The 13,350-nt window shown below is 37.2% G+C and overlaps 2 protein-coding genes across 2 annotated transcripts in view; both read left to right on the top strand.

Moving 5' to 3' along the window:
- The window catches only part of pard6gb (par-6 family cell polarity regulator gamma b), a 48,997-nt gene extending 42,919 nt beyond the window's left edge, over positions 1-6,078 (top strand). The window contains exon 3 of the mRNA XM_058754273.1: positions 2,994-6,078. Within this exon, the coding sequence (XP_058610256.1) occupies positions 2,994-4,003 (1,010 nt within the window). The 3' untranslated portion in view covers positions 4,004-6,078. The remainder of the gene's footprint in view (positions 1-2,993) is intronic.
- A 795-nt stretch (positions 6,079-6,873) lies between these two features.
- On the top strand, positions 6,874-10,988 carry bloc1s4 (biogenesis of lysosomal organelles complex-1, subunit 4, cappuccino). The gene is made up of 5 exons (XM_058754274.1): positions 6,874-7,233; positions 8,980-9,051; positions 10,209-10,310; positions 10,398-10,532; positions 10,629-10,988. Exons 1-5 carry the CDS (start codon positions 6,940-6,942, stop codon positions 10,722-10,724), a joined length of 699 nt encoding a protein of 232 aa, XP_058610257.1. The 5' UTR covers positions 6,874-6,939; the 3' UTR covers positions 10,725-10,988.
- Positions 10,989-13,350: the final 2,362 nt, after the last annotated feature.

Raw genomic sequence — 13,350 nt, 5'->3', positions numbered from 1 at the left:
TAAATATATACATTTAATTTTTGATTAGTAGTATGCATTGCTAAGAACTTACTGACTAAGAACTTTGGACAACTTTAAAGGCAATTTTCTCAGCATTTTGATTTTTTTGCACCCTCAGATTCCAGATTTTCAAATAGTTGTATCTCGGCCAAATATTGTCCTATCCTAACTAACCATACATCAGTGGAAAGCTTATTTATGGTGCATAAATCTCAATTTTAAAAAATTGACCCTAATGACTGGTTTTGTAGTCCTGGGTCACATATAGTATCATATGATATAATATAATGTAATATACATAAATGATCTAATAATGTAGCAGAAGGAAGTGGATGTCTACATTTGAACATGAATTTCCCCAATAGATGCCACAATACAATACAAAAATTCAAATTACAATACGAGATGAGTTTACTGTTCATCACTATGATGACTTCTTGTCAGATATTGTTTCTTAACTGTAATTACAATATGAGACACGAGTTAACTTTATCACTGTGATAATTTTGTGTCGCTTTCATTCAATTTCTTCAACAAACAATGGCCTTTGGCTGTAGAAGCAACATGGTCAGGTGGTGTAACTGTTTTTTGTCAATTGGCGTAACCAGTATTTTTCATAAAAATATAATACAGGAAAATTAATGTGGAATAAAATGTAATAATCTAGTTTAGTATAATAATATGGTTTTTAACATTTTTTTTTTTTTTTTACATAATTTGTCTAAGATTATTTAGAAAACAGAGGTGTTTTTAGCAAATGTCCTGCCAAATATTGCAAAAACACATTAAAATTTACATTTTAGAGAGCTTTAATAAAATCTATTTTCGTGTGACATTTTAAAATTATGTATTTATTTCTATGAGTAAGCTTACATGCCATTTAGGTGGATAAAATATTTAATATTTCTCATTCTTTGGTGGTTACACCATTTGACATTTTTCATGTACATTCAGTCTTAAGATTTGTAAAAAAAAAAAAAAAATGGTAGAAATGTCATTTTTAATTACATAAAATCAACATAAAAACACTGTGTACATTTTAAAATACCTGATGCATGCTTTAAGTTTTTTAAATATTTTTGAATTTCTCATCTTGCCAACCCCTTTTTGTCACTGACCCATATGTAAAAATGAGCCACAGTTCATGTCTCAGTTCATGACCCCTTTAATGTATGTTTTTGGTGGTTTTCTGGCTAAATATCATGGCAATTCTGGCCATTGATATAAGGCCATCAAGCCCTTAGCTTTTTGTGGGGGTTTGCAACTTTTTTTTTTTTGAAAATCAATGTTTTTCAAAAAGAAAAATAGAGTTTTCCCTCAAGTTAGTATTGTAGACATGTCCATAACCCAGATTTCCACCATTTAGTGCCTAAACTTTTAAAGAACTGATTTGTGGATTGTGGTTTGCAACATTTGTTTTTATGAAAGAATGTATGAAATAATGATTTGGGCATGTTGTTCATCAGCTATTGACTCAACATCCCTCTCTTTTATGAAAACTGCCAATTAATGAAACCTCCTTGGGCAATATTGTTGCCTTTCTTGAACCTGTAGACTTTGTTTTCTGTCTGGTAGGCACTGGGCCATTCACTTTCCCCTGGAAATGTCTGGAAACAGCCAGCTGTCCTTTGATCACTGAACTGAATTTGTTTTCCCATCATGCATCAGTGCAGTGAGGATTACTCTTGTCAGGAGTAGTTTAGGCTTGGTGACTTAGTGGCTTGCCCTTACTCTCAGTCCCATTGGAGGCTAAAGAATCCATATTGGGTCTGTGCCGATACCAGCCCGTACTGGTCACCGGGAGACAGAATGGAAAATCTAGTGGAGTCTAGTTTCTGCCAGGCAAACCTAAAAAACATATTCATTGCCCTAACTTCAAGTCCCAGCTTCCAGGATCAACTTTCTATTTGCTTACTTACAAATTACACCTTTCACCTGTCCCTAAGTTCCAACATTTCGTTAGATGTTCAAAGTTGTTCTCAGAAGAAGACAGTTGAGGGTGGACATTTGGAGAACAGTACCCTCCTAATGAAGGCCAGAAGCAGAAACACTTCAATGTGTTTCCTATCAAGAGACTTGCAGTTGTGGCTGAAATTCCAGGACATAATAAAAGTCTGTCTGGACTCAATCAGAATAATCAGGCCGCCAAAGAGCCAAACTAAGAACAACTGTGGCGGGATGCTTTGAGGAAAATTCGGAAGCTTTGTAAAAGCATTTTTAAAAATTGATTTGAGAGTAATTGAACAGAAGGTGGGCATTTTCTTGCCTGTATTTCTCTGAGAACTCATGCTGGGAAGTCAGTTAAACTTGCACTGGAAACCTTATATCCACAACGAACAGTCCAGGTGTGGTTGCTGTGCTGACTCAGCACAGAGGGGGATGTTTTTGAAGCAGGTTATGTTAGTGTTCAAAGAGAAGCTTTATTAAAACACTCTGTGCTCCTCAAGTTATATTCTATCATTAGCCTCACAAGTACCTCACACCGTCCCTATGGGGGCATTTCGATAATGCATTTCTGTTTTAAGATGTGTTGTGTCAGTAGAACTTGTGATCACACTTGATCTCTTAATCTACATGCTCCAGTAACATGGAGTTCTTACAGGACTTATCAGCGTACATCAGAACATGCAGATACCTTCATCTCTGATGAATACCTTCAACAGAGACCGTTGTGTTCTGTCACTAGTTGAGGGTACGTTTTTGTAATGATGACCTCAAAGGTGGCCTCATGTTTTGAGTTAACTTGCCAGAAAAAAGCATGTTACATCATAATCCGTGGAGCATCTGAGGGGTATAAACCGTCCGACAGGTCTGATTAGATTTGCATGCTTGTCCTCATCAACTTCATATGAAGCTTTACCTTCCAACAGTACTAAGGCTGAAGTTTAACGAACTGATCAAATCTCTTGCTTTACCATGTTTCTGTACATACTTGAGGCTTAAGCTTCAAATGCAAAAGTATTAACCGTTGTCATTCTTGTTTACTCTTGCAGAAGAGGTTGACTACAGCAACTTTGGCACCAGCACTCTGACCCGGAAAAAGAAGGCCGTGGTCACTCTTCGCAACGACCTGAACCGCAAACGGCCCCACATCCGCATCGGCATGCCTCAGGATTTCCGTCCCGTGTCGTCCATTATTGACGTGGACATCCTTCCTGAATCTCACCGGAGAGTTCGGCTCTACCGGCATGGCTCGGACAAGCCCTTGGGATTCTACATCCGTGATGGAACCAGTGTCCGTGTCACGCCTCACGGCTTGGAAAAGGTCCCAGGTATCTTCATTTCCCGTCTGGTACCTGGAGGCCTGGCCGAGAGCACGGGCCTGCTGGCCGTCAATGATGAGGTCTTGGAGGTCAATGGCATCGAGGTGACAGGAAAAACGTTGGACCAGGTGACTGACATGATGATCGCAAACAGCCACAACCTTATCGTGACCGTGAAGCCGGTGAACCAGCGCAACAATGTGGTGCGCAGCAGTCGTATCTCGGGCAGCTCTGGTCAGTCATCTGACAGCAGTGGTTCGGTGGGATACCCCGCCATCACCGCTCCCACCGGTGCCACTGCCATCTCTCATGGCTACAGTCCAGAGGATCTGGAGAGTGACGAGGAGTCGGACATCGTAATTGAGAGTAACATGAAGCGGCCATCACGGCGCTCCAATGCCTCAGTGGCTTCAACTGCATCCCGGTCCCAGACGCAAACGACCATCGTGACCCCTCCCAGCCCCCCTACGCGACCCCAAACGAGGCCGCCATCCACCGTGTCCACAGCCTCTTTCCACTCTCAACCGAGCTTTAACGGCACAGTGCACAATAGTTTGAGTTACAAGTTGCACAAGGACCTTACCCTCCAACACCACCCCTACCACAGCAGCAACCCCGCCATGCGGGAGAGCAACGGCAGCCTACACAAAATCCTCAGCAGCCTGAGGACAGACCCCCGTCACAGCCTGGTTTTACCCAGAGGAGGGGTGGAGGAGGATGGCACAGTCATCACTTTATAATACATACAGTCTCACAAAATCCAGCCCTCCCAGAGACTCTGCCTTTCAGCCTGGGACATCAGACTTGACTTTGAACCTCACCAAACTTTAAGGGTTTCGGAAAATGAATAATTTAACAGAAACAATATCTGCAATTTTATTCTTTTAAATGTTTGCTTTCCCTGTTTTGTAATGTCAAAAATGTTTCAGATTTAGTGGTATGTCTCTCTTTCTAAGCAGAGCCACTTTTTTTTTTTATCTTTGTCTATCAGTGTTTCTCAGTTCTTGTTTAGAGGTTAATTTAATCATGTTACCTAAATATCTCTTGGGACCATAAATTGGGTTTAGACCTGTGCTTACTGTTTACGGTTTGTATTTGAAAACAAACATTTGCCCCAGTGTAATAGAAAAGCCAGTTGCATTAGGAAAATGCCAAAATGAATTTACACTTAATCAGAGAAACAAACTTTTGTTTGCCTTGCCCAATCCAATTTAATAACTGAATAGTATTATTATTAATTATCATTATATTTAGTGATAAATATGTATCTGCTGTATGTTTAGTACATTTATATGCACTAAATGTACTATTTGGCAGATACCCTCAGAATGCTGGTTTCCAAATATATGAATATCACTTGTGTTAGCATTCAAAGAAGGCTTTTTGGAAATTGTGGAAAATTTGTTTAGACAAGATCATCTCAGTTAAAATATCGCTGTAAGACATTAACAACATGTTGACTTTGTTCATGCAGGGTTTCATTTGACTTGGTTTCTGGTTTATTTGACTGCAGTGGAGTGTAATGGGTCTTCACATATAGGTATTTCACACTTGTGTGTCTTCCTGAAGACCTGTTGATCTCGGGAGTTCAGCGGAATGCGAGTCTGTTGGTTCTCTCTGCGTTTAGTCCGTACACATATTTTCTGTCACCTCACTGTTAATGAAGCCTCACCTCTGACCTCCACTCAAATCCCCACAACAGAACAGAATGCTGTCTCATAGTAGTCAGTACTCAAAGCAATAGATCACCGCAAAATAATTTTAAAAATTCTATCGTTTACTCACCCTCAGGTTGTTCCTGACATGAATGAGTTTATTTCTTCTGTTGAAAGATGTTTTGAGGAACCAAACAATTGACGGTAGCCAATGACTTCCACAGTATTTTTTTTTTCCAGTCACTGGCTACCGTCAACTGTTTGGTCACCAACATTATTCAAAGTATTAACTCATACAGGTTTGGAACATTTGAGGGAGAGTGAAAGATGATTTTTTTTATTTTATTATTATTTTTTATTTTTGGAGAACTGTCCCTTTAAGTCCAGTCAAACTTCAGGTATTATATCATCCTGTTATACAGTGGCAATGCACAGTTTATACCCAGTAATTTTGTTTATAGAGAGAGTCTGTGGAATCATTTTTGTATATAATTTAAAACCACTGTGGCTGTACCTTCTTTTGCTTTTAGGTTGACTGCATCGTTTTTATCTTCTTGAACAAAGACTTACCTTCATATTCACCATTTTTGTGCCTTACTGCCCCTCCTACAGACATACTTCACTCAAACAGACTAAGTATTTGGATCTGACCACTGGAAATATTTTCATTTTGGTTAAAAGCAAGGACATGGTATAACACGTGCGTGTGCGAGTCGAAATACATTTGTTGTGAGTCGCCATCTGCTGGTCACTGCCTGAACTGCGTCTCTTTTGCTGAAAATCACATTCTTTGTTTTGCATTAATACTTTTTCATTCGAATCACTGTTGATGGCTTGGTTCGTCTATGTGTATTCATTAACAATAAATAAAATTAAAAGAAATCCAAAACAAGACGAGCTAAAAAGCACATTACTAAAGAAAAAGGGTACAACAGATTATGTCTTAAGTCAGTGTCATATTTATGGCTTAACGCAATAGATTTTTGTCTAAATGATCCTCATATATTAGTCAGGCAGTCAAACCACATTTAAAATGGTAGTTTAAAGCCTTTTCAGTACAAAAAATACATGTGAATATTGTTTTTACTGATGTCAGTCGTTTTTTAAAAAAAAGTGCATAATAAAATTCAGAGATGGATAAAATGCATTTGTTGTTCTTTCATTACTTTTTTATGACCAGCGATCTGTTCCCATGTCAATATGTATGAGCTCCTAAAAAAAACACCAACACATTCCTTTTGTGTTTGCGCACACTTAGCTCGTTCTATTCTATTCTATCTTTCACGAACAATTTTAAATATTTTTTGTGATCCTGGACCACAAAGCCTGTTATAAGTAACACGGGTTATATTTGTAGCAATAGCCAACAATACATTGTATGGGTCAAAATTATAAATTTTTATTTTGTGCCAAAAATTAGGATATTAAAAAAGATAAAGAGCCTGTAACGTTAGCCTAAGTAAATATGATATCTTGTAAATTTCCTACTGTAAATATATCAAAACTTTTTTTTTTATTAGTAATATGCATTGCTAAGAACTTCATTTGGACAACTTTAAAGGCGATTTTCTCAATATTTAGAATTTTTTTTTTTTTTGCACCCTCAGATTCCAGATTTTCAAATAGTTTTATTCCAGCCAAATATTGTCCTATCCTAACAAACCATACGTCAATGGAAAGCTTATTTGGTCAGCTTTCAGATAATGTATAAGTCTCAATTTCAAAAATTTGACCCTGGTTTTGTGGCCCATGGTCACATATCATCATTGGTCAGGAAACGCCAATGTCAGCTAATCTAAAATAAAATTATAAATATATAGATATAACATTTAATAATTACATAATATAAAATTAATACTTTTACATAATCTATCTACTGTGTTTTTTAGTTTGACCCGTGATGTCACATGACCAGCATGTGGCCGAGCCGTTCTCTGACTGGCTGTTAAACCCGCGCATGCGCACATGCTGCTCTGCGTTCACTTCCACATAAACAAGAGCAGTGCAGTGGACAGCGAAACATGGAGCATCGCTTTGACAGGGCGGCAGCGGTGCTGTCACCGCTGGAGGAGTCCAGCGCGGAGGTGAGCAGAGACAGCGGCATCGTGTCGCAGAGCGCCAGCAGCTTGTCTATGGTGAGCGAGGCCCTGAGCAGCGGCACTGTGTCTCAGAGCCCGAGCTTCGGCGCTGCAGTGGCCCAGAGCCCGAGCTCAGCAGCCGGAGAAACCCAGCCGGAGCCAACACAAGACGACGAGCTCCTGAGACACACCGCCATCACTTACTCCTCGTATATCAGAGCCAACGTGGAGGAAGAGGTAAGGAAACAAGAATGTTGTGCCTGTTTAATATATAATAATGCCCAAACACCAGTATACTGTACACACACACACAAAAAAAAAAAATCAGGACAGAAAAAAACTGAAATATTATATTATTACGTAAGATAGTATGATGTTCTTCTGAATATTTGCACAGCTGTGATTTGGACATACTACAACATAAATGTGCTATTGCTATCCAACGGGTATTTAAATAAAAATGCTGTAGTGTGTCAGTAGGAAATATCAGTTTACGTTTCCAAACATTCAATTTAATTGTAATAATCCAGTGAGATTTTTGTCTGACAACAGCCAGCGCTCCACACAGAGATCTGATCTGATCATCATCAGTCTGTCTGGAAAGAAACAGACCAAACTGAGACTAAATCCAGAAGAACTGTGGCAACGTCTCCAAGATGCTTCAAGAAACCTACCTGCAAAGCAACCTGAAAAAAACTATGCATAAGTGCACCGAGGGCGAAAGCTGCTTTAAACGCAAAGGATGCTCACAACAAATGTTGATTTCGTTTAGTTAATAGAAGTTAATTGATAAAGAAAATCTATTTATGACATTATTTTTGACCGCATCCTCATTTTACAGCATTTTTACACAAGTGCCTAAAACTGTTAACAGTACTGTAGCTTTGCAGGTAGGTCTCTTGAAGCATCAGCATGTCTGAAAATGTAAACATACAGTGAGTTGGTAGTGTTTCAGTATTTGTATCATTCTGCTTGTCTATGTTAATTATAAACTGATAAATTATATATTTTGAATGCCATGTAAGTAGCGTTGGATGAGCCATATTTATTTAAAGTGCGTTAGACCTGTTGGCTTTCAGTATATAGTTACTCCCATGAGTATAATATCAGATTCCTCGCATAACTTTATTTCTAATGCTAATTGTAGAAGTACAGTCCTGATCAAAGTCCTGTATGTAGATAAAGAGAATCAAGTTAAACAAATAATACCACATCTCTGTATTTTTTAAACCATGTTTGTTTGAGAAAGTATGCGAACCTGAACAATGTCTGTTCATATGAAGATAATTGAAGTCAGTTGTTTCAACACATGGGTTTAAAATCATGTGATTTTAGCACTTCTGCTCTGTTGAAGAACATGAGTCTGGGTTTGGCCATTGCTCTGTCTAAAAGGTTAACTATAGGCTGGAAATGATTGCAAAACGTTTTTTTTTTTTTTTTTCTTAAAGAATTGAATGGAGAACAATGTTAAGACATTTAAAACCACTGTTACTTTGCATGGGAGTGGTTCTCTAACAAAACTCACTCAAAAACAGGTCATATCACAAAGAAACTCAGGAACGTGACATCTTCAGGCTTCTCTAGCTTTGGCTGAGGAGGGTAGATGCTCCTTCACCGATGGAGAATACAGGAGATTTGGAGAAATTTAGCATTATGTCTTTTGCTCATCTGTGGATTTTCTGCAGTGAATGGGTGCCGTCAGAATGAGAAAACTTTTTGGTGACCAACTTTGGAGCACAGTGTAGTTACTGTGTCAGGCCTAATTTGCTAAGTGTGATATGGGATAAAGAAAGACTGACTTGTTCTTTGTGCTGCTGGCTGAATTATGTTAAATTCCTGACACACGTCTGCTTTTTGAATTCTTTATGGTCCTCTGTTATTTTACAAAGTAGTATGTGAAGCAACTGTCTGTCCTTCTAAATGTTTAAATGGCATTATATTTACAGTGTTTTTCTTGATGCTTGTCATGTATTTGCTCTGCAGGTCCTGTGCTTGGAGAAAAGCCTGGAGGAAATGCTGACAAGAGTCGATGAGTTTGTTGGTATGCTTGATATGGTAAGATCAATATTTTTCTGCCATTCTTTGAAGTTGTTTTAACTAATTACTGAAGACAGTGCTCAATGCAAAGCCACACTTACAACAAGAAAATGTTTCAATTCAGCATGTAACCCCTAAGCAATTTTGTTAACTAAAACAAAACTTTGTTTTTAAAATCATTTAAAAAAAAAAAAAGTTCATCAATTAAATCAGGTGTAAATGTTGCTTTGGCAACTAACTGAAATAAAATAAGTAGTTCAGCCATGACACTCTAGAAGCAGCAGCAGTGTAGCAGATGTATTCCACCAAGACCAAATACATTAACATTGTCATATCCATCACCATGCTAAACTTTTCAGAGAGTTGTCATGACTGAAATAGGTTTAAATTGAAGCAACACGCTTACTAAAACTAAATAAAGAAAAATTACAGCTGAGTAGTACTCTCGAAAAAAGCCCATTGCAAAATTAACAAAAACTAAAATGAAATATATAGGCAGCAAAGTTCTGTTCAAAGTTTGGTAGCAACTGATTGCATTACATCAGATTCCAAAAATGTACTACTTGTAGGCTAATTAGATTATATTACATTTTAAAATACTCGTAATGAGACTACAGTTACTTTTTTATTTATGTGATTACATATTATTCACACAATAGCAATGCATTATTAATTATTTATTGATTCTCCCTAGTTCTTCTAAACACTCAAACTCCCTGCAGTTCCTTCACGAAGCCCAGTTTAGGAAAATGGGATGTAAAATTGAATGCATTTCAGGTTGTTAATAACAATGATTGGAATATATTTTCTTTCTCTTTGTAGTTTTATATCATTTATTAAATCTGTGGAAAAAGTTGTTTGTGCTTTATATTGTTACTGTACTGAAACTAAAGCAAATTCTAGAAATGACTTGCCTTTGTATGAAGTATCCAAATCCATTAGTAGAATAATGGCAGATATATAAACCAACAAAAATAAATACAATTTAAATTTGACTCCACTATAAAGTGATGGTTAACTTTGACTGCCATAAATAACTACCTTCCCTCAAATTTTCTTCAGACCCCCTAGAACCCTGCTGTTGCCCCCTTAAACCCCTGCTTTAATAACCATTGTGACCAAAAGCGTTGAACTGACATTAACCTTTTTTTCCCCCTTTCTTTCTTTCTTAATAGATTCGAAACGACACCTCACAGGTGGTCAATGAGAACTTACCACAGATACAAAGAAAATCTGAAGAGATGAGAGGGATTTACCGAAAAATTGACAAATTGGAGGTAATAACTTTAAATGCTGTCTTTAAACCGTGGTGATGAATGGACATGTTTGTTGTTGTTGTTTCAAGTGTACTGTCTAATTCTCAGGCCTTTGTCAAAATGGTTGGAGCCAATGTCAGTGCAATGGAGGAGCAAGTAACTCAAGTCGAAGGGGAAGTTGGGACCCTACCAGGCACCTTCAAAAAGTTCTTCCGCACAATGGCCGTACCAGGTTTTTTAAATGTGAGCTCTTTATTTATACATGCGTGCCTGCCATATTATTTGGCATACTTGAAAATTGTACAACTGGTAACAAATGTTTACTTTCTCTCTCTACAGAAACCTGCTAGTCCAAGAAGGCAATCACAAAAACATCAAGAGCTTCCCAGTGTATTTAGGACAGAAGATTACTTTAAACCTCAGTCTGAGCAGTAAAAGAGACTATCGTATTGACTTCATGAAGTACCAATCAAGACCAGGGTTCTCCAACATCAGCAGTGCTGCCTGCTTTCAGATGCAAACACCTGGGATTGCTAACACAAACATTTCTCGGTCACTTTATCTGCAACTTAATCAATGAATCCTGATCGAAGCCAACTGTTATTTTAGTAGGCAGTCTAATGGCAGCTAGTTTTATAACAAACAGAAGCTTTGGTTTTAAATAACTTTTGTTTTTTTCCTGAAGTGCCTCTCCAGGAAGTCTGACACTTTCTTATAAATGGGAAAGCATGTTTGAAAAATGTCAGAACATTAGTTGAAACGTTTCTATGATTTTTACTCCTACTTGTACATAGTTTTACAGCTTTATAATTTTTTTGCCCTTTGTCTTTTCTTCCAGTGCTTGAGATCTATTTGCACTACTTTCACTGTTGCTATTTATCACTGATCTATCTTATTAAGGACTACAATTTGGTGTCTGGCACATGTTGACAATGAATCTGTAATGAATTCACGTAACCAGTGTAAACGACTCTGGGTTATTATGTAGCATTCAGTGCCGCACTCCTCAGCCAAACAATCGCCACAACAATGTTTGTCATGGACCATTTACTTTTATACTTAAATGTCCATGGACAATTGTGTTATGCCAGTTGTGACTAATGATTGTCTATTTGTAATAAATTTCCATACGTAGCCTGTCATAAAGTGACTACATTACATTACCGATCAAAGGTTGTTATTCGTCAACTGAACATCTTTTTAGAAAGTCTGATATAACCGTTTAACAACTTAAATTACATAAATACATCTCTAAAGATACAAGAAATCACTTAATCAAGCGTTCATTCGTATTATATTGGTTAAAAGAAATAATTCCAATAACTCCACATGGTCACACCGAATGCATTTTTCATGTGTAAGGAAATGGTCTGTTTCACCACGAGGACCAGTTTCTCAATACTTGAATCAGTTTTTAAAAGCTTCATACGGTGTGTGAAATGCAACATTGCTTTGGTCCAAAATACATTCAGTGTCTACATCTTTCAAATGACTTGAATTGTTGTCTTTATATTTATATTTAAACATATTCTAACAAATAAAAAAAAAAATTATCATTACAAAATTATACTATCAAAACAATTGGATGTAGCTGAACACATACACAGGTGTTCTTTTTAAAAATGTATTACCGTCCATATAGTGTAGTACGCGAGACTGGTCTTAAGACCATTTTTTGATGGTCTTGCTCTTGTCTCGGTCTCGACCGCATTCGTAGTCGGTCTTGTCTTGGTCTCAGACTAAGAGGACTCAGGATTTTGTTTCAAGACTGGTGAAGACCACAACTGCGGGGACATCACTAAATTGTCTTGATTTATTTACAACCATCATTAATGTGATTGGATGTAAAACTCCCTGCTTCAAATGCAATCAATAACTAAATAACAAAAATAAATATTTGATTTTTACCAGTGGATCTCAAAATGTTTGACTTCACTGCCCCCGTATTGTCCACAACATTATTTGCAGGCCCCTCTCCACTCACCCAAAATATGTTAGAGCTTAACATGACTAGAAAGATGTTCATTATAAAAGTAACCAAATACTAAGAAATATCTTTAATTTTTACCTGTTTTAGTTCATTTTAATGCTTGTTTTGTTTCATTTTAAACTATTTTAAGTCATCTTGAGGCCCCCTTGGAAGTTTATTGAGGCCCCATAGTGGGCCCCGGCCCCCTGGCTGAGAACAAATTATTTATACTGTTATGCCGGGTCAGAAATCATTGGGGGACTGTGTCAAAAATGTCACCAAAATTAATACATACACCCACAAAATTCAAGATATCGTTGCAAAAAAAAGTGCTTGAGTGTATGAGATGTGGATTTTTATATTATTATATGAAATAATTAAGTAATTTCACAAGAGCAAGAGAACTGATGATATGATATTGCTTTTATGAAAACAATTTTTAACATTATTCTAAACGTTATTTATGCATTTGTAATTGTACCAATTCAGATACAGCTTCTGTGCCACCACTGCAGTGCAAAGATAAATTTTGGTGTTAGAGATTTCATTTGATTGGTAAGAGCTCTGCAAGTGTCTTATTATTGTATTTAATGATTGAAAATAAGGCATTTCTTAGGCAGTAAATGTGTCATTATATTATTAACATTTCACCAAAATCAAGTTCAAATACGAAGTTTTTGACCAGCGAATGTTTTTTCCCCTTCATTACCGCCACATCAGAGGCAGTACATGCAGCGTATTTACATTTTCATGAACTTGCAGGTTCTGTCTCTATGTGGGCGCTCAGTTTTTTTCTGTTATTTGGCCAAAATATCATATTATAAAAGATTCAGCACTTCGCACAAGCTATTTGGCTGTGACTCGACAACAAATTATAGACTAAGACACTCTTTCTCTGCTCCTTAAAAAAAATAAAATATATTAGCCTTTATAAATATAGTGTTTCTCGAATAAAGAAAACGCTTTACTTATTCAATCAACAGTTCTTTTATTTACCTTCAGACAGACTGCACAAAAACTGTGCGCGCCGCACTTCATTTAGGAGAGAGGCAGGAGGAATAATGAGGTTTGACTGACAGTTTGAGGAGCCAA

Source organism: Onychostoma macrolepis, chromosome 19, assembly GCF_012432095.1.
Source record: "Onychostoma macrolepis isolate SWU-2019 chromosome 19, ASM1243209v1, whole genome shotgun sequence".
Lineage (NCBI taxonomy): Eukaryota > Metazoa > Chordata > Actinopteri > Cypriniformes > Cyprinidae > Onychostoma > Onychostoma macrolepis.
Note: the sequence above shows the minus strand (reverse complement) of the source record. Positions and strands in the feature narration are given on the sequence as shown.

Excerpts from the sequence above, each read along its gene's own strand:
- bloc1s4 (XM_058754274.1), top strand. The coding sequence starts at position 6,940 with ATGGAGCATCGCTTTGACAGGGCGGCAGCGGTGCTGTCACCGCTGGAG. Across the intron at positions 7,234-8,979 it reads GAGCCAACGTGGAGGAAGAG|GTCCTGTGCTTGGAGAAAAG; the intron begins GTAAGGAAACAA and ends TTTGCTCTGCAG. Across the intron at positions 9,052-10,208 it reads TTGTTGGTATGCTTGATATG|ATTCGAAACGACACCTCACA; the intron begins GTAAGATCAATA and ends CTTTCTTAATAG.